This window comes from Onychostruthus taczanowskii, unplaced genomic scaffold (genome assembly GCF_017590055.1).
Source record: "Onychostruthus taczanowskii isolate IOZ18803 unplaced genomic scaffold, ASM1759005v1 scaffold1, whole genome shotgun sequence".
In the NCBI taxonomy this organism is placed as follows: domain Eukaryota; kingdom Metazoa; phylum Chordata; class Aves; order Passeriformes; family Passeridae; genus Onychostruthus; species Onychostruthus taczanowskii.
Window position 1 is genome coordinate 16,547,763 of NW_024496525.1, and position 13,313 is coordinate 16,561,075.

Consider the following 13,313-nt stretch of genomic DNA (forward strand, 5'->3'; position numbering starts at 1 on the left):
TACGTTTTCATTTATAGGTTTCCCAAGAATTTTTCTGTGCCATAAGTTGTTTTGCACAGAAGTTGTTTTGAGCTGCAAAACGAATTTCAGTTTCTTTTAACATCAATACATCTTAAACATCATCTTATTTATAAAGCTGACCAGAAGCCTTTGAGACAAAGACATAGGATATAGAAAACTTTGACCTTACCTGCTCCCTAATGTGCTTGCAGCTAGGAAAGGGGGGGGGGGGGGGGGGGGAAGAAAAGTAATTTCATATTATTCACCATTTTGCCAGGGACAGTCGTCTCTCTACCTCATAGGAGCAGCCGCACTGGGTCAGATGTCTGTACACATTTGATACACATGAACAGTATTATCATTAACTTAGAGTTTTGAGGGGCTTTTTCCCCCCTGACGGGGATCATGAGAGGAACAGCGGGTCAGACACAGAAAAAAATTCTCAGCTTTGCTCCCGACACGGCTATGAAAGGACTTAAATTCTTCAGAAGTCACTCAGTCTTTAACTCTAGATCCCCTTTGTAAAGGCTAAAGGTAGCTGTCACGAAAAGTTGATCAGAGGCTGCCTTCCCGGCGAGGCCCCCTTACCTGCGCTGCGCTCGCTACAAAACTCCAAAAATACTTATTTTCCCTCCCCTCCCAGCCGTGGCAACTTCTCCTGGTGTCATCTCAGGGCTGTCTCAGATTACATTGTTTGGGAGCTGCACTTTCAACACCGTCTTAAGGCCCTGCAGTGCCTTTTGAACCGAGATGCAGGCAATGTACTTTTAGATCAGCTCGTCATCCCCTGCCGCTCCGTGGGTACCGTGACACCGCGCCGCGCCCGTCCGCCGCTGCCGGCGCCGCAGCAGAGCCCGGGGCGAGGCCTGCCGCCCCCGGCTCCCCCCAGCCTTCCTCCCGAGCGTCCCTTTTGCTAACAGACTGCTGTGAAACAAACAAAAAACCCAGTAACCCGCAGCCCGTTTTGATATGAAGCAGCCCATAGGAAAAAGACTTTTGCTGTTGTTGCTGTTGTGGCCGTTGTAGTGATGTGGTTTTGTTAGGGTTTGGGACTGGTTTTTTTTTGTTTGTTTTGTTTTGTTTTTGGTTTGCGTTTCGTTTGGGGTTTACTTTGGGATTGTTTTTGTTGTTTTTATTGTTGTTGGGTTTTTTTTTTTTCTTTTTATTTTTTTTTTTTAATTTTTTTTTTCCCACAGCCTGCTGTGCCACTTCACGCACACTTCATGGAACTTAAGAATGAATTCCTATTTACAGCAGGGAAAAAAATGCCCTCCGTGATTCTCCTACGCTTACTAGCAGTGCCAGGCAGTGGGGGAGTGGGAGGGAATAGCCATTCTTCACTAGATCTTTTTATCTCTTAAAATACGGGGTGCCCATGGTCTAGCGTGGATAAAGCAGTTATATTGGGAAACGTGCATCTCTTCCATCATTTCAGATTTGAATCATGCTGCCCCTCCCCTTTGCCATCCCATTATCCAAGTGCTGCATTGATTACCGGGAGACTGGAAACCAGCATATTGGAAGAAGCAGGACTTTAGACGGAGGAACATATTTTAATTTCAATTTTAAAAAGCTATACAGTAACTAAGTTCTCATGAGTGTTCTCAAAAGAGACTGGAGACTAAACTGTATTTACACCCCTCCCTTCAAATATCTTCATCCTAATCAAGGCATAACTAGTTTACTAAAAAAAATATATATGATAAAAGGCAGTATCACAATGTCATAGAAAACTCTATTAAAAATTGTTAAAGAGCAGTTTGTTTGCATTTCTCCTGATTGATATGTAAATACAGTTTGAACTGTGTTTGCTCGGTCTCTAGTGCTTAATAAAGAGATGAATTCACCTTTCTGTGGAACAAGTAAACAGACTTTAAACTAAGCCGACATCAGACAAAGTGGAAACGAGTTTATTTAATCGAAACTAAATCTAGTTTAAGAAAGATAAGTCAGTGTACATAATAATCCATTACAGTAATTACACCCACCACCAAATATGTGTTTATGAGGCTGTCGAGACACAATACAATTACTTTATTTCTCCCGAAGTCTATAATGAAAAGTGACTGACTGGATCTCTATCAAACATGCTAACTCCAATATTCGGGGGCGGGGGCTGTAATATTTCTCGATTGTATTAATGCCTTTCGGTGCTCCTCACTATTGAACGTTCCTAGGTTTGAAAGAACGCACATTAATTACGTATGAAGGGGAAATGTCGACTTAACCGGAGCACTTTCCCCTCTGTCTTGCTTATAAACTCCGGGAGAAACTAACCCTAATTTTGAAAAAATCCTTAAAGTTAACCCTGCTCTCGCTTCTTCCGCGGAAGCTGGCAGCTCTGCACCACGGACTAGGAATCCCCAACATTTTCTTCTCTTAGCAGAAATAACAGCACTAAGCTCCAGACACTCTGCCGCCCCCCCACCCATCCCCCCGCCATGCTTAACACGATGCTATAGATCTGAAATGAATATTCTGCGCAGAAGAAGAACAAAAAAAATTTTGAATAATCTTTGCGTTAGTTAAAAATGTCGCTGTATAAATCAGGACATAATCTAAAGAATGAAAGGTCTCGAAATTCCTGTTGACACACGTGATGTCCTCCAGTTAGAAATAAGGGGGAGGGGGTCAGAAAGAATCCGATACTTTTTTTTCTTCCGTGTACTTCCCTTTTTCTCCATCCAGACTAGCACTCGGTGTCCGACTAACTCTGGCTATCTTGTATAAATAAAGAACTGGAGCTTTCAAAAGCTGCTACTTAAATTGGAAGTTGGGTTGTTTCCATCCCAGGCAACCTGTTTTCTTTCACTTCAAAAATATGATTATTTCGCAACACCTCTGTGATTCAGAGGTGTTTCAATCACTGTGGTCGCTTTCCATGGATTTGGAAATAAAAGAACTAAACCGAGCATCAGATGCAAAGGAAAACAACGCTACGAGGTCTTTTAGAAGGGGTATACTTCTTAATTTGCTACAGTCACAAAAGGGATATTGGGGACCTGAAAAATAGAGAATTACAGGGATTTCGAACTCGTCAGATACGAGCTGTTTAGCTTCATATACTTTATATATTTACAGAAAAGTTACTGTCTGGCCGCCTTGCATTACCGATAATATTTACGCTCTGTGTCTAAGCCCGGCGCTCACCTATGCGCACCCACCCACGTGCGCGCACGCACTTTCTCCTCATTTCCCTCTTTCCAAACTTCCCAAATGGCTGCACCAAATAACTCTCAACAAACAAACAAGCAAACTAACAAACTCCTCCCTTAGAAAAACAATGCGACACGAAAAACAGTGCCCAATCCATCCAGTCGAAGCCCGGTGCGTGTTCCACCGAGCCGCAGCCTGCGGCTGACCTCCGCCTGAGTAGTGGGGTGGGCTGTGCAGGCGAACCTGCGTGGCCGTGTGCGGGCGTGCCGGGTTGGATATGTAGAAAATTAAATAAATATGTAGAAAATTAAATATTAAACACAGCCTGGTAAAGAAAGTTAATTCAAACTACATGTTGTACACAATAAACTATCTTTTTATTTTGATTATAAATAAGGTGACTGTACTTCCCTTAAAATACAAGTACATAGGAAAACCTGATAGAAATTTTCTTTTTTTTTTTTTTCCCCCCTTTACAAGGTATTAAAACTGGACACTTTAAACAGGACTCACGTTCTATACTGACAGCAAGTTCTTCGCTATTTTATTTTTTTTCTAATGGCGTTGGACTTTTACCTTCTTTCTCCTCCGTGCCTTTGGCATTTGAATTTCTAGTCCCGGAATACTTTGCTTTCTCTAGCAAGAAATCGCTGAGGCGCCCCCCGCCCCCACCCTCATCCCCCAAAAAATAATCGGGCTAATGAATTTGGACTCGATTCCTTCGGTCTCGAGTTCGTGAATCCCACGCGTTTGCTTGCCCTGTTTGCACGCTGAGGATTGATCCTGAATCCCGTTAACCCTCTGGCGCAGCTCTGCTTTGGGAATAGGGTCTGGGCCCCGGGAGGGGCAGGGGCCTTCCGGGGTCTGACAACATCCCGGGTTGTTTTTCCACCAAGAAGGAAAAAAAAGGGGGGNAGCGAGGGAAAAGCGAGGCAGTGGGGGGGGGGGGGAGGAAGGGGAAAAAAAAAGGAGAAAGATGTAAGGAAAGGAGCGTCGGGAGAAGAAACCAAAGGGGGAAATTAAAAAAAAAAAAAAAAAAGAATATTCGTAATGTGTATAATTTATTAGAAGCTTCTTAGGAACTATATTTAAGCCAAATATCTACATAAGTTACAACAGGAAAAGGCGGCGTGCGCAAATAACAAACTGCCGGAGGATTTACGACGGCGTGATCAGTGTCCATAAAAAAGGTGGGGGTTGGTTTGGTTGATTGTATTTTTTTCCTTTTCTTTTTACAACAAAATATACAGGCTACTAAAAACTATGGGTTTAGTCCAACTTTTGACAGCATTATACAGCTACAGGTTCACATCAAACGTAAGGAGGAAAATAAAAGCCAAGCCTTTGATGACTCCACGTCTCCATCCGCTGGCCCTGGCGGTGGGCTGGGAGAGACCGGGGAGGGGGAAGCTGCTTCTTGTGTCTGGGTGACGCGAATGCGTTTTTTTGGGGGAAAACCACCCCATCCCCCAAAATCTCTGTATTTACATGCAAGTCCTAGACGCTGGCAAAGTGTACATCTGATATCCAAGTCTTCAGACCATGTCTAAAGATGGTCCCCTTTCTGCAGACTGCTCCATGGTTATTAGTCTGAATATTTTTATACACCCCATAGGACAACTTTGGGGGAGAAAAAACATAAAGACCCAAAACCATCAACAGTAACAATAAAATGGAACAAAAAAAGTGTCTCTCTTTCTTAGAGGTCCGCAGAGACCACTCAGTAAAACGGGGGAAAGGGAGAAGAGCAATAAAAAGAAAATTAAAAAAAAAAAAAGAAACAAACAAACAAAAAAAAAGAAAACAAAAAAGAAGAAAAAAAGCACACAGTAGTTTGGAGAGGACAGAGATTTGTGTAACTGGGAAAATGTGTTGGGGTTTTTTCTCTTTTTTCTTTTTGCCTTTTTTTTTTTCCTTTTTCTCTGTTTAATCCTTTTACCAGGTCCTACCGTATAGCAAGGTGGAGCAAGACATGGCAGTGCCATAGTCAGAAGTAGAAGAGTTTAGGTGAGACAAACTGGAGACTTGGCTCTGCAGAGAGGAAGGGCTGGCCGAGTGCTGTCCCATGTCTGGAGACTGCCCCGCACTGTTTGTCTGGTGGCTCTGATGCTGTCCGAGGCTGTTGCCATTGGTAGCCACTGTGATCGTTGTAGCTGCCTGCTGCTGATGGCTCTGGATAGCTGCTGTGGGTGTGTTGGAGCCTGCTTGGCAGGGCTTGCCATCCTTCACAAGCACTGGCACTGCCACCCTTCTGGGAGACTGCTGCTGCTGGCAGGAGCCGTTCTCCTGTTGCATCTGCTGCTGCGCAGCCTTGTCTTTGGCCTGGCGTTTCATCTTGTAGCGGTGATTCTGGAACCAGATTTTGACCTGAGTCGGGGTGAGATGTATCATGCTGGCTAAATGTTCCCTCTCCGGGGCGGAGAGGTATTTTTGTTGCTTGAAACGTCTCTCCAGCTCGTAAACCTGGGCCTGCGAAAAAAGGACCCTCCGTTTCCTCCGCGGCGTGCTCTGGAGCGGGGCCATGCTCTTGCTCACGTCTCCCAGGGAGCCGAGGCTGCCCATGCCTCCCATGTTCATGCCCGAGGACGGCGCCATGAAGCGGGAGACTGCAAGGGAGAAGGCGGCACGTTTTAGGCGGCTCGGCTTGGCCCGGCCCGGCCCGAGTGGGGCCCCGCGCTCCGGCAGCCCCCGCCGCCGCCTGCCCCCAGCGGAGCTCCGCAGCCCCCCGGCAGCCCAGCCCCGGCCTCGGGCCACCCGCGCTTCTAAACAGCGACTCGGGTCCCTGGGGCGAGCGGTGGCCCCCTTCTCGCCCGGCCCAGCCCCGGTGAATAAGGGCGACCACTCACCCCTCGTCCTGCCCGGGGGCACAGCCGGGAAAGTACTAAAGTGACAGCCGCGGCGGCAGCAGCCGCGGACAGCGGCTCCGCCGGCGCCGGCCGAAGAGGACTGCCGCTCCCCTGCCGCTTCCCGGGACGCGGACCCGGCGCCTCCGGCTTCCCCCTCGCCCGCCCGGTGCCGGGCGGCGCGCAGGCGGACGGGCACCCCCGGCTCCCTTTGGGCCCCCGTGCCGCGACGCTCCCGCCCCGCTGGACGGCGAGAGCCAGGCTCCCGCTCCCCGCCGCAGCCGGGCTTCCAACCCCTTTGCCCCGCAAAGGCAGCCGCGGGAGGCTGACGTGCTACCGGCCGGCGTGGAAAGACCGGGTACGATCCTCGAGCAGGAGAGGGAATTTGGGGTTTGGGGGGGTGCGCGGCTGGGTTTGAGACCGACTTTTGCCCTGTCGCGGACCCCCCGTGCCTTCTGCCCCCGGTGTGTCGGGGCAGTTGCGCGGCAAGCCCCCTTCGGCCACCCAGCCCCGAGCTGACTTACTTGAGGAAAAGCGGGGATCCGGGTTGGTGCCGTACCATCCTGTCGCCGAAGCGCTGTTCCTCATGGTGTCCTGGTAAGGCGGCAGCTCGCTCATGTTGCCCAGGTTCCCATTGCAATAGCCCCCCATCGTAGCATGGGAGAGCTGGGGGACCCCTGCAGCTGTCATATGGTAGGCGGCAGTCACTGTTCCGTTGTGGCCCATGGGGTGCTGCTGCATGGCCGGCTGAGAAACCTGAGACTGTCTGTAGGCTGACAGGGGAGCCCCCAAGTTACTGGCCTCCATGCCCACTTTCTTGTAGCTTTCCTCCAAAGGACTCAAGATGTCAGACACTGAGAAAGGAGTCGTATGCTTTGGGCTCATCGACATGATTCGGCGGCTGGGGAAAAAAAAAAAAAAAAAAAAAGAAAGGGGGGGGAAAACTTTTTTTTTTTTTTTTTTTTTTTTTTTTTTTTTTTTTTGCCAGATATTCTGGTGTTGCCTTAACGCCGATCTTGTTGGATGTACACGTAACCGAGTGGACGAAGTCCGCCTTAATTGGATTGAGTGGAGGCTCAGGGCTGCCTTTCGTTTGTTTTAGCCAGACGCCAGGTTTTAGGCTGCCACCAGAGGCGGGGCATAGGCACTAAAGCAACAAGACAATAGAAGCCTACATCTTGCCCAAGATAATTAGCTTACATGCTGATGACAAGGTAAACACCTTTAAGTCTTACTTGTCAGAATTTTTTTTATGTCTTTAGGAAAAAAAAAAAAAAAAAAAGACCAAGGGGGCGGGGGAAAGGGGGGGAAAAAAAAAAAAAAAGAAAGACCCCGTGAGCGCAACTCTTTTTTTTTTTTTTTTTTTTTTTTTTTTTTTTTTTTTTTTTTTTTTTTTTTTCCCCGGGGTGACAATATCGTGGACGGGAAATGGAAGGCAAAGCAGAAAAGACCACCATTTGACTGGGTGAAAGGATTTAAAAACAGCTCCCGGGTGGCAAGGCTGTCAGCCCAGCCTTTGTGAGAGCTGGGGAAACGGGGTGGAATGCCAGTAAGCCAAAGGACAGAATCTCCCTCTTCCCCCACTAAGTTTGGTCCGGAAGGCGCCCCGCCGGCGGGAGGATAACTCTTCGGAGGGCAGATCTTTCTCTCCGGGCCACAGCTCCCCTCGCCCCGCACTCCCCGCACTGGCTTGTCAGATGCCCCGGCCGGCTGGGGCTGAACAAGCGCTTGGGGTTCCGCATCTCCGGAACACTCTGTGTCTCCTAAGACATTCAGTGCAAGGATGGTTTGTCTCCCTAAACCCACAAATTCCTTTCAGTTAGGGTTGTTTTTTTTTAATATCTCAGAGAGGGGTGGAAAACACAAGTTTGCAAAATCAATCAGTAATTTAATTGCCTAGGACGAGAGACCGATGAAAAATAGGTTAGCGCAAAATGTCGCTTGTTATTCTCAAAGGCAAAGACTCTCACAGTCTCTCGTGGTCCCTCTGAAGCTGAAGCTGCGTTCTAAGGTTATTTATACAGCACGGGAGCTGGATGGAGAAGACCTCTCCGGTCATCTGCTACGCGACCTTGCCAATGAATTCCCTGTAGTTTCCAATAAACTGCAATTTCTGGCACTTTCGGATCTCTTCTTGGATCCGGTGTGAAAACAAAAGCGATCCATTCACAGCCACACGCACACGTACAGGCAGCCAGTAGCTAATGTCACTCGGGTCTTTGAAGAAATCTTCCAACGCCTAGTGTCTCCAAAGCTTATATTTCGGGGTGATTCGGGTGGAGGAAAGAAACATCCCCTGAGTGTTTCACACCCCGGCCTACGGCCCTGGCAACCACAATTTAATACAGCGATTACCTGAATATTAAGAAAATTACAGCGAAGGTACAGTTAACCCTGGGACTTTGAAGTGTCAAGTAACTATTTAGTAATTGCACTTGTAAATATGTTTGTGCTCGGCTGGTTCGTGCTTAAAAATGCAAAAGTGCACTTGCTACCCGGGAATAACTAAATATCTTTGTCTAAAGTGGCAGCATAAATAGCCGGTCGCTTTGTGGCTGTGCTTGATATTAGTACATAAGGATCATTTTGCTTCAATTGGGAGGCTCTCATTCACTAGGCAAGAAACCGTTTAGGAGAAAGTAGGTTCCCGTATGAGAGTTAACATCCTTCAAGTGTAAGCCTCAGTCTTGATTACACTTTAGAGCTCTGCAAGAGGTGAGCTTTTCCACACAAATATAATCGGGGGAACTTTCCTTCAATCAGGCCTCCAGCTCTCTTACATCATCTCAGCTGCTTCTTTCGGCACTAGCTCCCTCAAGGCTGAATATCCCGAAGTGGGCTGGTTGTGAGTCTGCTGGGTCACCAAAGGCAGAGAAGGGCGACTTTGGGCTAGAAGGGCGTTTGGTTTTTACCTCTTCTTTTTCCTCTTTTGTTTTAAAACCTTTCAGTCTCGTCTTTCCCGATCTCTGGAACATTTCTTTACACTACACACCCCCCCCCGCCCCCATTTTTCCCATTTCTGCTCGTATTTTTGAGTATGGTCTTTGGTTTTGTTCCCATAGAGAGAGAGAGACTCGACCTTGCCTTAGTGGTTTGATTGCTTGGGGTTTGTGGTTGGTTTTTTTCACCCCCAATTCCAGATACTCCATCCCCATGCCTCTTTCATGAGCCCTTAAAAGAAGGAGGTGGATGGAAGGAAAAAAAAATTAAATACTGCACGATCCACCAAAACGACGGCTCAGACGGTTTTAATCAGGGACGAAAGGCGGCAAGTGACCTCGCAATTTGTGGGGCAGGAGCAGAGACTCCGCTCCCATCCACAAGAGTGCGAGGTGGGGCAGCGGGTAGGCCCCGGCAGCAGCCCCGGCGGCGGGAGCGGGGCGCGGGGCTCCGGACGGAGCGGAGCGGAGCCGCCCTGCGCCGGCCCCGGAGCGCCGCCAGAGCCGCCCTTTGGCCGCCGGCTGCGCCTGCCAGAGCTTATTTATCCTCTCACTCGACTGAGCTCAGCTCAATCGCCTCCGAAACATTGCTCGGTTAGGTTATCCCGAGCGAGTCGGGCCTTGGCTCTGCGTGGGGTCTGCTAGAGGGAAGCTAATGCGAGAGCTCTTCGTTCACCTTTGCTGGGAAGCGGGTGAGGCTCCCTCGGGCACGTCTGACCGCTGAGTTAGGAGTACTACCCGCGCGTACTAGCGCGTACTACCCGGCTAAAAGTCTAGCTACTTTTAGCCGGGCTAGATGGACGCGGTGTAAAGGAAACAGGTCAGCCTCTGCACCTGCTTTCCGGCCCCAAATGAGCTACAACGGGGCAAATCAGACCATGGACAACGGGCGAGAAAACTTCGCTGATGTCGTCTCCCTTCACTCTCCCTTTTCTTCCAAGCCCTCCACCGGAGAGTTTTGTCTGCCAGAGATGGCTACTCCCAGCTTGCGGGGAGGGTGGCCGTCCCGACAGAGTCCTGCCTAGGCTGCCTTTTTTTGTCTGCCAGAGATGGCTGCTCCCAGCTGCGGGGAGGGTGGCCGTCCCGACAGAGTCCTGCCTAGGCTGCCTTTAGCGAAATGTTCGTTTACCTGGTGAGGCTGCTTAGTAAAACACTCGAGTTAAAAAGAAATGCTAAGGAGGAGAGCAAGGAAGATGAGATGCGTTCTGCCTGGTGGAAGCATTTTCATGAGAAAGGCACGGTTTTCACCCCGTGTTTGCAGAAATGCGGCTACACGGACGTCCCTTCAATAGCTTCTGACCCCACACAATCCTTTTGATAACACTCGAGAGGTGGAAGAATGGGAGACTTTGTCAATCAAATGGTGCCAATCCCAATGGAAACGGTGCCACCAAGACCGCAGAGCGTTTCCTCATCAACTGGATTGCGGGGGCTGGGAACTCAAGAATCAGCTTTTGAAAGTGCGCACAGGGCTCTCCAAAGACAACAATGTCTTTTTCATACGAGCTGCTGTGCCTCCCCAAGGGGAATCAAATATGTTCGGCCAGGCAAAGCTCGGAGAACTCGAAGGGCAGAGGGTAAGGGTCCCACGCAAACCGCACGCAAATTCTTTCTCAACAAGAAAGACGCTTTCTAGGTGTAACTTTTTGACACAAAGCCATCAGGTGCTCCGTGCTCCCTCTGGATCAGTTCACGGGTGCACGTCTGGCTGCAGCCCCTGCCCAGCCCTACCGCCCCCGCTCCCAGCGCCGAGGAGGCGGCCCTGCCCCTGCCCTGCCCGCAGCGTTCAGCCCGCCCTGCCGCGGAGCCAGCCGCTCCCAGAGAGCTCCGAGTTAGAGGTGGCAAGAGCAGATCTGTGACAGAGCGCTTTCTTCGCGTCTGGCCATCAGTAACACATTCATCGAGAGACGTAAATGACCACCTGGAAAAATGGCACCACCGAGGCAGCTTGCCGCAACTCGCCCCTCTCGACCCACCCTGAACGCGCTCATAGAAACCTCATCTGATTGCTTGTGCATGTCGGTGTAATACACCCTCTGTTTCCCCATGCACCCCAGAATAGAAGATGTGCCCAGCACACCTACGCCGGGAGCGGAGGTTTCCGTAGTGATAGTGTAGGGCGGACTTGTGTCCCTGCCGGCCGCGGGCAGGGCGCTGGGAGCCGCTCCCGCCTGGAAAGCACATGCTTGGGCGTGTAAGAAAGCAGGAGTCCTCCCAGAGACGCACCCTGCGAGCGCTACCTAGGCACGGAGCGCTCTGGGTGTGTGCGAGGGGGGGAAACTTCTGTTGTGGCTCATGGGGACAATTCCTCGCCGTGGGAAATCCCCCCTGCCCTGGTTATCTCGTTAGGGTGGGAGAAACCCCTCAGTACAGCGGGCGAAACCTCTCCCCCTGGCGTGGGAACCTAAGGCAACCAGCGAGACCACCAAAGGCTAAAGCGAAAATCCTCACCCCTCCGCAGAGCACGCACAGTTGCTCCTCCAGCTGCCCAGGGCGTGGAGCATCTCGCAGCTGGGGGTTCTCGGGGCCCCTTCGCCACCGGTGCCTGGCGGCCCCACTCGCAAAGCTCGGTGCGAGCGAGGGCAGCGTTGCCTCCGCTCAGCTCTTTTCCCTCCTTCCCCAGTTGCTGGAGGACGGCTGAGCCCTCCTGCCCTAGTCCTCGACACCCTCCCCGTCCTTTCCTTCGCCGGGCCGTTCCCGGCCAAGAGGGCCAGGGTGGGGCCAGGTACGGGGTGCCAGGGCAGGGCTCCCGGAGCCGCGGCGGCGGGCGGAGGGCCGCCGTGCCAGGGCGGGGGCGGCGGGGCCCCGGGGCACGCCTCGGCCCGCCAGCCACACCGCGCCCCTCCGCGGCTGCCCTGCGTGGGGACCCGCGGGAAAGGGCTCTTTGTAGGCATGGGGGCCCCAGTAGTCTCGGGTGGATAGCAGTATCGCTCGCTTCGATGTGTGAACTACTGTCTGATCGCCTCGCCCGATATTATCAGCAGTTAATAGAAGCCCTCCACATCTGGCTTGCTTAGTGTCAGTAGACTGTCACCACCGCAACAGTGTCAGTACACACATGCAAGACTTATTGTTGCCCTGAAGCGTTTTTCATACACCCAAGACAGCGGTGATTATGCGGAGGACTGCTTGAAGGTGGTTGTTGAGACAATTTGCTAAAAGTTAGCCTGTAGAGAGAGTTAAAAATATAAGCACGTTTTATTGAGATATAAAATACTTTTAATCGGTATATACCTACAAACAGAATCCCGCCAGGATCTATCTATTTAACTGCTTTTAGGTATAACTATTAGTATATTACTTTAGCTACCTTAGGAGCTATGCGCTTTTCTATGTGTTCCCAGACATGCCTACACACACATACAAGCGTGGGGCTGCATACCTCCGGCAGTGGGTATGCATGAGTATATATTTACGCATACATTCACAGTCCTCAACCCTATCGTCTCTTAAGTGTTTCAAAAAGGAACTCAGCTTTTAAGTGGGTCACCTCGCCGCCCTCCCTTCCCCTTCCCTCGCCCAGGCCTGCGGCCGCGCCGGCGCCGGGAAAAGGGGCTCTCGGCTCCCGGGTGGGGCTGGACGCGGAGGCCACGGCCGTGGACGTGCCTGCGGGTGCAGAGTGGAGCGGCGGGCTGGAGGTCGCCCTCGGCAGTTTGATTTTCCGCAGACCTTTTCTGTTTCAGCGCGGCTGGCGGATGCGGGCGGCGCGGGGGCTCGCTGCTCACTGCCCCCCGGTCTGGTCTCGAAGCTCTCCCCGTGCCTCCGGACCGCCCCGCCGAGGGCCCCGGGAGCCGCAGCCTGCCCGGTGCGCGCTGCGGGGCGGGGGCTCCGCGCCCTGCCGCGCCCTCGGGGCTGCGCGGACGGCACCCGGGCCGAGCCGGGGGCGCTCCCCCGCGCCCGCCGGGAGTATGCGAGCTGCTGGACGGGCGACCTTTCCCCCTCGACCTTACCCTGGGGGTAACCAAAGCTCCCTTTTATTTTCAATGTCACTTCGGAGTTTGCCTTTTGTTCTCCGATACCTCTCGCTTCCAGGGATACGGGTGGCTCCCCGCTGGCTCGGGGAAGGGCTAGCGGTTGCAAAGACATCTCATTTAAAAACGACAGTGGAGTCCTTTCGACCAGCCCGTGTGGTGCCCGGGCTTTATTTTCGTAACGGGGAAAATAGAATTGTTTGTTTTGCTTTTGTTTTCACAGCAAAACTCGAGGCCAACTTACTGGAGGGCTGATAGGAACCCCGGCCCTTCCTCGTTGCCCTTGGGTGCCCAGTAGGGCCACCCAGCAGAGGACCGACGCATCCGGTGTTTGACCACGGCAGCCCGGGATCCCGCGCAAACGGCGCGTCTTCAGGCGGATCTGTCCGCGGATGCCCTGCTGT

General features: G+C 51.5%; 1 protein-coding gene across 2 annotated transcripts; it reads right to left on the reverse strand.

Moving 5' to 3' along the window:
• Positions 1-4,381: 4,381 nt before the first annotated feature.
• On the reverse strand, positions 4,382-11,442 carry NKX2-1 (NK2 homeobox 1). 2 transcript variants are annotated; one of them, XM_041399842.1, is made up of 3 exons: positions 11,390-11,442; positions 6,524-6,900; positions 4,922-5,762 (listed from the first exon to the last, which is right to left on the reverse strand). In XM_041399842.1, exons 1-3 carry the CDS (start codon positions 11,440-11,442, stop codon positions 5,092-5,094), a joined length of 1,101 nt encoding a protein of 366 aa, XP_041255776.1. In that variant the 3' UTR covers positions 4,922-5,091. The 2 variants fall into 2 exon arrangements, with proteins under 2 accessions (XP_041255783.1, XP_041255776.1); XM_041399849.1 differs by lacking the exon at positions 11,390-11,442 and having other exon boundaries at positions 4,382-5,762; positions 6,524-6,904.
• Between the last annotated feature and the right edge of the window lie 1,871 nt (positions 11,443-13,313).

Coding starts and splice junctions, on each gene's coding strand:
- NKX2-1 (XM_041399842.1), bottom strand. CDS start 11,442: ATGCTCCACGCCCTGGGCAGCTGGAGGAGCAACTGTGCGTGCTCTGCG. Junction 6,901..11,389: donor TGTGCGTGCTCTGCGGAGGG/GTGAGGATTTTC, acceptor TTTTTTCCCCAG/CCGCCGAATCATGTCGATGA. Junction 5,763..6,523: donor GGATCCCCGCTTTTCCTCAA/GTAAGTCAGCTC, acceptor TCTCCCTTGCAG/TCTCCCGCTTCATGGCGCCG.